At 34.3% G+C, this 8,637-nt stretch overlaps 1 protein-coding gene across 1 annotated transcript in view; it reads right to left on the bottom strand.

Moving 5' to 3' along the window:
• Positions 1-8,637, bottom strand: part of LOC139983216 (aldo-keto reductase 1B-like) — a 29,434-nt gene continuing 20,797 nt past the window's right edge. The window contains exons 8-10 of the mRNA XM_071996657.1: positions 7,148-7,313; positions 6,267-6,352; positions 1-3,617 (exon numbers count right to left, since the gene is read on the bottom strand). Of these exons, the coding sequence (XP_071852758.1) occupies positions 3,584-3,617; positions 6,267-6,352; positions 7,148-7,313 (286 nt within the window). The 3' untranslated portion in view covers positions 1-3,583. The remainder of the gene's footprint in view (positions 3,618-6,266; positions 6,353-7,147; positions 7,314-8,637) is intronic.

Here is an 8,637-nt window from a genome sequence, read left to right as displayed (position 1 = left end):
TTACATTTCGATGGATCTAGGAGTGTTTTATTTATCATCATGAAGTGAAGGTCATGGTTGAAAAAATCCATTCCATGACTGAAAGTTCTCAAATATAATTTTCATTTCACAAACAGAAGCCTCAAGTGAAGATTTCAGATTTCTAGAATATATTAAACATAGCAATGAATAAATCCGTCTTACTCGCCATACTACTTGAAATTCAATTCCTTTCGTTAAATCTTACAAAAAAGCCCCAAAAAGCCTATTCAGTCTCGATGCAAGGGGACTGGCTTTGAGAGCTGATCAGTCGGTTCGTTTTTTTGTGCCCTTGTTTCTCTCCTGTGTGACTTTTCTTAAAAAGTCCCTTAAATTCGCACGAATTTATTACACTTGTTTATCTGACAAAAGTTAATAATACATGTAAACGTGTTGAACAGCAATAAACACAATTATGAAAGAAGGATGTGACCAGAACTGAGATGTCATGTGACTAATTTAAATGCACTGCATGAATATTCAGCTGGGCTAGAGAAATCAATAATTTCTGGACACAAACTTTCATCCATGATGAAAAGCTTAAAGGAGAAATCTATTACTTTGATTTGAAAGCAGATTTAGAAATTACTGTCAATTGTTTTTCTTTATTAAATTCGAAAACTTTTCACAGGTGAAACAAAACGAAGGTTATTTCGTACGATTTATAAAATGGTATCTATATAAAGAGACATGTAGATGAATAAAATTTTGGAAAGAAAATTAGAAAAATAAAGTGAATTATATACTGATCATATCCTTTTCACATTGTTGATTTATTGATCATGTAAATCTGGACTTACTGATGTGGAATTTCATCAAGGATTGGAAAGTTTTTATTTATCTATAAATTTGACAAAATATAACATATATGATTCATTAATATATATAGCATTCAAAATTGTTGTGTCGCATAATTATTTTGTTGTATAATTACTTCTGAATAATTTTACATATTGCTGGGAAAGACAAGTAGGAATTTAAAGTCTTCCAACTGGATCATTGATATATATTTAAGCAAAATATGAAAAAAGGACGGGAAAAAAAAGAATATGAAAAACATATCTGAGTATTTAATAATTAAATGATTGCAATATTCATTGTCATCCAAGTCATGGATGTATGTAATGTTATATTATAGCGATTTGAGTTATGCGAGACCTAATTGCAGACTGAATTGAAATCATAGACAAATTTTAACACCCAAAAATTGGTTCATATTATTAGAAACCAACTGAAAATAGCAAATCAGAAAATTGGTAATTTTTTTCTTCCTCTGTATATTTGATAACAAAAATGACTTGTGACGTATTTGACCTTCAACTTGAGCAATATGTACAAGGAATACTTGGAATACTTCTAAGGTCAAACAGGAAGCTGTATTGATGAAGACAGACCAGTGCAAAGTGTGTAATTGTTCAGGTTTGACTAGATTAAGTACTAACTTCACATTCTCTTACTGTGCCTGATCAAACAATTCTATGGGACGGCATCATCAAGAGTCATTCAAAGCACATCCTTTGCATCAGAACTTTGTCCCCAAAGTTTCTCCGTTGACAAATTAGGTTACCATAAACCAACTTTGGTGAGCATCCTACTCTATGGGTGGTAATATAAAGATGTTGTTACACACAAACTTTCACAACATGATTAACACATATCATTGTTGAACAAGTTAATTGGTTAACCACTTTAAGTGCTGCTTACAACACATGATTTGACCAAGTAATGACATTTCAAACCACCTACCTGTATGTCTATATGACTTAAACCTAACCAGTACATAGCAATACCATAACTAGTATCTGTTAATATCCTATCAGGATGTTTGTCAAACAAAATAAGATGATTCAAATGAAAATTGAATTCATTTTAATGTTGATTCAAAGCAATTTTAGAAGCTATTTGTGACTAGAGTTATAAAGTTAGCTATAATATAATATCTTGCGTATACACATATGTAAATTTATTCATTTTTTCTTAGCAGATCTGCTAATTGCTACTGCAATGAATTCATTATTTACAGTACATGTTATTTTTAGTATTGCGTTTTATTGCATAAATTACAGAAATAATTGCATTTGAATTTGAATGATATGAAAAAAAACGTGACTATGAAAAACAAAATTTAAACTGAGAAAATACCTTTTGTAACAATTTTTTTCTTGGGGGGGGGGGGGCATTTACTTCAGGTATACCAGAATGTAGGCAAAATAGCAATATCTTCACTAAGTCCTGTGGGCTCTTACTCCAGTCTTCTTGGATGGCAATCTGAGGTATCCAATAATGAACAGAGATAAAATACCTCATGTGTTTTGAGCGAACTTTGAGAGATCTCAAACTTCCTCACAGAACATTCCTAACTGAAATAGACAAGCAGCAAGCTGTTTGTACTTCTCCTTTCAAACAAAAAGAGATATATTATTTAATTTTTTCAAAGGTAATTAATCCAAATTCTTGGTGCTGTTAACACAAAACTTTTCACAGGATAAGACAGAAATAAGGTGCTAAAGACAGCTTATTCTCCACATTGTTTGGTTTTGGATAGAGCAGACACTTTGCAGTATCAAAATCCTTTTCAAATAAGTTCATTCTTTTCTCTTTAGATTTTGGTAATCCAAGTTCATGTCACTAAAACTTTCTGGTTAATTAAAAATTGAAACATTGAGATGGTTTCTTCTGTATGAGATTAAGTATATATCTGCCTGCTCTCTGTCCTGCTTTACTCCAAAGATATTGGCATATGAAATACTGTATTATATAGATATTATTTATTCATTTCAATGGTCACCACAAACTGACTTTAGAAAGAATGGGTTCATTTAAAGGGCATAAAAACGGAACCTCTTCAATAGAGGGCAGTATTCATTAATAGAAATTACACATTGTTAGAAATTACAATTAAATAGTTAGGTGTGTCTGTTGGACTGATTATTGCATCTGAATGAACTTGAATGATGGTATGAAATAGCTGATCTTTTTCAAGCATGTAAAATCCGTCAAGCTAATTTCAGTTCAGTAGAAGTCCTGTAAAACTACATATAGTGCTTGGAGTCAAATCTATGAGAGTGTTTATAAAAGGCATCAGTTTTGCTTCCAAATATGCTACAAAGTCAATAATAAGGGTCACCGGCATTCAAATGTCAAGAAACACTTTCTATGACCACCCTCATTGCCTCATGAGACATCTCAAGGTCCAATGTAACACTCTTTCATGTTTTGGAGATGGCAACGGCCAAATTGTCAGCAGATTGTTGCATGTTTAACTTGAGAAATATGCTGGTGACATTTTTCCAGAATACAAATGAATCTCTCATTTGTAAAGAAATGTCAGAGTATTCCAAAAAGAGGGCATTTTGACAGTTGTGTTTCACAGGTTAGAAATAATAAATTCATTTCACACAATCTTCTAAATCTTGCAAGTTACCTTATCAGTCCTGTAAGGCCTATTAACAAACTGCAACCGAACTACGGCAACAAAATACTATTAAAGTGCAGCTTGAGTTTGAATTATTTACACCATATGCAGCTTTAGGGATAATAATGTGGCAGTGGTTTAGGGTGGTATCTATTTGAATGGAAAGTATGGATGGTCCTTCAACCTGCAGACAAGAAAAGAGAGAAAAATAACTAATAACACATTGGCTATACATGGTTACATACAGCTATTTCTTTACTATAAATCTATTTTGCAAACACCACAATGTTTTGGTAATTTTGTTGTTGTAAAATTGCCTTTAAAATGGTGTCTCTCTTTCGTCAATATGTTTACATATCAAACCAACTGTTTGCATCAACTATATATGCGTCTTCTCTTCTTTACAGACCACACTCTACTTCAACACCAACATATTAAATGTTTTAATATCACATTTGAAAGAAAAAAAAGATATTTGAAAGAAACCAACATATTTTTGGTTACATCGGGGTGACACACCATTGACCACAGGACTAGAAGACTGTCACTGTTTTTTATCATGTTCTAGTCAAACATTCCTTTGCTCTTTTCGAATTTGTAAAAAAATGTCCACGTCAGTTTATTGTTGGTCTTATGTGAGTTTGGAGGTTATGTTGTATGTGTTTGTCAGTATCTGCAAAGCTTGTCTGAATAAAAGCATAGTTGAAATGATTTGGGTACTACAAGGCTGGCTGAATACTGCAAATATTTCTTTTCTGTGAATTTTATTCAATTCTAATGATTCATAACATTCTATCAGTGTTACAAATACAACACTAGTGTTAATTTCAGCAGCATGTAAAGTGTACAAGGAAGAACACTAGTGTTATTTTAAGTAGCATGTCAGGTGTACAAATGCAACACTACTGTTAATGTCAGCAGCACATGAGGTGTACAAATGCAACACTAGTGTTAATTTCAGCAGCATGTCAGGTGTACAAAGAATAACCTAGTGTTAATTTCAGCAGCATGTCAGGTTTAAAAATACAACACTAGTGTTAGTTTCAGCAGCACATTAGGTGTACGAAGAAGAACACTAGTGTTAATGTCAGCAGCACGTCAGGTGTACACAGAAGAACACTAGTGCTAATTTCAGCAGAACGTCAAGTTTTACAAAGAAGAACACTAGTGTAATTTTTAAGTAGCATGTCAGGTGTACAATACAATACTAGTGTTATTTTAGTAGCATGTCATGTGTATAATACAACACTAGTGTTACTTTTAGCAGCATGTCAGGTGAACAAAGAATAACCTAGTGTTAACTTCAGCAGCATGTCAGGTGTACAAATACAACACTAATGTTAATTTCAGCAGAATGTCAGGTGTACGAAGAATAACACTAGTGTTAATTTCAGCAGCACGTCAGGTGTACAAGGAAGAACACTAGCATTATTTTAAGTAGCATTTCAGGTGTACAAATGCAACACTAGTGTATTTTCAGCAGCAAGTCAAGTGTAAAAAGAAAAATACTAGTGTAAATTTCAGCAGCATTTCAGGTGTACAAGGAAGAACACTAGTGTTAATCAGAGTAGCATATCAGGTTCACAAAGAAAAACAATTGTGTTAACTTTTAGTAGCATGTCAGGTGTACAAATACAACATTGTGTATCTAGTACAGCACATCTGGTGTACACAGAAGAACACTAGAACAAGAAGTCCTTGATGGTGAAGCGATTCATGAACCTGCTTCTAAATTTTGTTGATAATGAAAACTTTTTTTATATTTGTTTGGCAGAACAGTGAGTTTCACAGTCATATTCTAATGATGTTCTCTAGTGCCCACACTTGGATGAACTCTGTTATTACCATCAGGCAATGTCTATTCTATGAGACACATAATTGTCTAGTTGAGCACTCTTTAGTGTCCAAAACTCAAGGGAAGCATTTCGAAAAATGTTAATAATTCTTAGAATTTTGAAATCTAGGGCCAGTCTGGATGATAGTCAATTGGTGTACACACTAATTCATGTCTCCAATGTGTGTTTCATGTAGTTAAATGAGTAGATATGCTTTATTGTTGTAAGAATCTTAGATTGTCCTGTAGACTCTTGAGCAGCTAAAGTGTACATTGATGTCTTTCACAGCAGCCTTAGTCCTCTCTATTTAATCATTATTACCACACATCTTGACTCAATCCCAGCTCCCAAAATTTGTACTTGGTAAAATTGTATGTATATATGTGTCTTAGATCCTCCTGCAAACAGGAACTCGCAAAGAAGCCATCATTGGCTTATCAAAGCCGCAAGCTGACTGAAGTCAGTCTCTTACATTCATATTTAACATCTATGATCATGAATTGTCAATTGTCAACAACTCTGTAACTGGACGACATACATTAATCTGGGAGTGACTCGAACCGGGGACCTTATGATTGAATTCGGGACCTTATGATTGAAAGGCACCGGCGTTAACCACTGAGCTAGCACTGAGCTAAATTAAATGTTTATTCTTGGTTGGACTTTGTAGAAGTGTCTGCTAGGATTGAAAGGTCAGGCAGCTCTGTTAGGTTTATATATAGTTCTTCTGCACAGGCTTTTTGCAGTTAATAAGCAGTGTTTTACTAGTCTTCTAGTTCGCTCCTCTATGTTTGCTAGTCGATGGATATCAAATATATAATTTAGATGTGTACCATTCAGGTATGTGATTAATATATGATATGCTCCTTTCAGTCAAAGGCTTGATGAGTAAGGGCTACAACATGAGGCACTCACTGCTAAAGTTTATACAAAAAATGGCAATTCAAACACAGGATAATGAAATGTTCTTGATAAACTTTACAAGAGCAAGAACTTACATATTCATTGCACAAGCTCGATAGTTGGTAGAATTGAGTTCCTTAAGTTTTGTGATCTCCTCTGGTTTCAACTTAATACTCAGGGCCTGCAGAAGTGTAAATGACAGAGGTATACATGCAGGTAAACATATCTTGTAATTTATTGCTACATGAAGTAGCGCAAAGAAAATGATGAATAAAAACAAATGAAATGCACTGATCAAATTGATAAGATAAAAGACTTCTGATTCAAAAAAGAGTCTGTTGAATAGAGGAGCATTTCTCAAGTTAAGAAGGGGTGTGTAGCATATCTTGGCAATGGTTCAATACTTCAACAGGGCTAAAAGAGGAGGGCAAAGGAAGAACTTAGTTCCAGTGAACAGTTATGTTTGAGAGTGTTTAGTTTACTAAAGATATGACTAGTTTTACAAGCATCAAGCATGCAACCTTTGATACTTTATTCAACTTATCACTAGAAGTGAACGAAGTGATCAGGGATTGGGTTAGGGATCTGGGACAGCTATTCACATCTGTTTCTTTCCTGAACAGGCGTTATTTAGTTTAATAAAGACAAACTTTTGAAACATGATAAACTCCTAAAGGTCAGCTTCTGTAATCTATAAGTTATACAACGAAGACAACCACACGTGTAGTAGCCTATCAACAAATTTGTTCATAAATAATCACTAAATTGTTTGTAAAATCCCATTCAGTCCTGTGTAATAACCACCTACTGTAGTATTTACATAGCCCCTATACTTTCTTCATTTCCTTTTCCGTCACTGCTGGGAATACCTGAACAGTAATGAGATTGAAGATTATCACATACAAGGTATAAATTTTTCTTTGAAATAGTACAAGAAAATGCAACCGGCATTACAATTAAAAAAGTTGAAACTAACCTCAAAGTTTTCCTTGATTCTGGAAGGTGTTACACTTTTAGGAACAACAACAACCTCTTGATTGAGATGGTAGGCCAGGAGAACCTGACCAGCAGTACATCCACGAGACTCAGCAATCTCCTTGACGACTGGATCTTCAAATAAATTAGGGTCTTTGTCTGAGGCCCTTTAAAATAATGACAATCAAGGAAAGTCATAATCAATTACTTTTAACAAAATGTTAATTCAAAACATAGCATCCTAATAACTCATCAACAGGATTGCTTCTTTCCATCAATTTGTACTTGAAGTGAAGTGTGAAGTGAAGGCACAACAACGGCAAAAATGGAGTTTAACCCCTGATCGACCCTGCGAGAGGTCCTATGGGGAATAATAACATTGTTTTTATAGAATAGACACTTTTTTCTTTTTTTTCTTGGGAAAGTTGTCTAAGTTGCTGGTACTGTAAGTGAACTATTATGTAATCACATTGTATTGCAGCCATAAATACACCCGAGGTCGGAACTAAAGAGCCAATTAGGGAGGGGTCTCTAAAGGGGAGGAATTTCTAAGTAATGAGGATTTTGGAGACGGAGCGGTTTCTATTGTTTGGGTCGGAAATGGTTCCTTCTTTGTCGGAATTTTTTGTTTTGTTATTTATATATAAGTACACCTGGAGTCGGGGGGGGGGGGGGTAGACCCACTTAGTAAAAGGATTTTCTATTAGAATGAGGCTTTAAGTGACAGTTTTGAATACGGAAAGGTTTTGGTTATTTGGGAAGTGAGTTATTGCGACTTTGTATTTCAGTAGGAGTTCTTCAATCAATGGGTTGTTCTGGAGGTTGTTTTTCTATAATTTGGTGTTAGTGAGAGATTGATGGGTTTCAGTTGTTGTTTTACAGACTGGGTTTGTTTTTGGTTTTGTTGACCTTTGGTCCGTGTCCGTTTTTTCTTAGCACGTAAAAAGCACGGTGTTAAATTCTTCAAGTAGGGTGAGAAAAGATTTTGTGTTTCCTGCGCGGAGAAAGTGTGAAGTAGCTATATATGAAGGGATTTTTAGTGCAAGTCGATAAGCTGTGGTGTGGATTCTATTTAAAATTTGTTTATTGGGATTTGAAATGGTAAGCAAGGAGATGCTCCTATAACTGAGAATTGGTTTTACTTTGGATTTGTAGATTTGGATAGTGGTTTTCGGAGGGAAATTATACCAAGTTTGAGAGGATTTGAATTGATATTAGGTGGGACCAGCAGCTTCCTGCAGTTCTATTACAGTGTAGGTTAAAGGATAATTTACTATCAAAAGTGATACCGAGGAAGGTTGTATTGGGAGAGGCAGTGATTGAGGTGTTAAAAAGATTAATTTTGGAAAAATGGTTATGGTATTTTGAGATTATAAAGGAGAAATTGACTAGGTTAGATTTTGAGGGGTTTATTTTTACTCTCCACATCGAGCACCAGTTTTCGAGATATGTAATTGCTTTTTTGAGATTTAATTCCGTTATATGAATATT

This window comes from Apostichopus japonicus, chromosome 1, assembly GCF_037975245.1.
Source record: "Apostichopus japonicus isolate 1M-3 chromosome 1, ASM3797524v1, whole genome shotgun sequence".
Classification (NCBI taxonomy): Eukaryota; Metazoa; Echinodermata; class Holothuroidea; order Aspidochirotida; family Stichopodidae; genus Apostichopus; species Apostichopus japonicus.
Note: the sequence above shows the minus strand (reverse complement) of the source record. Positions and strands in the feature narration are given on the sequence as shown.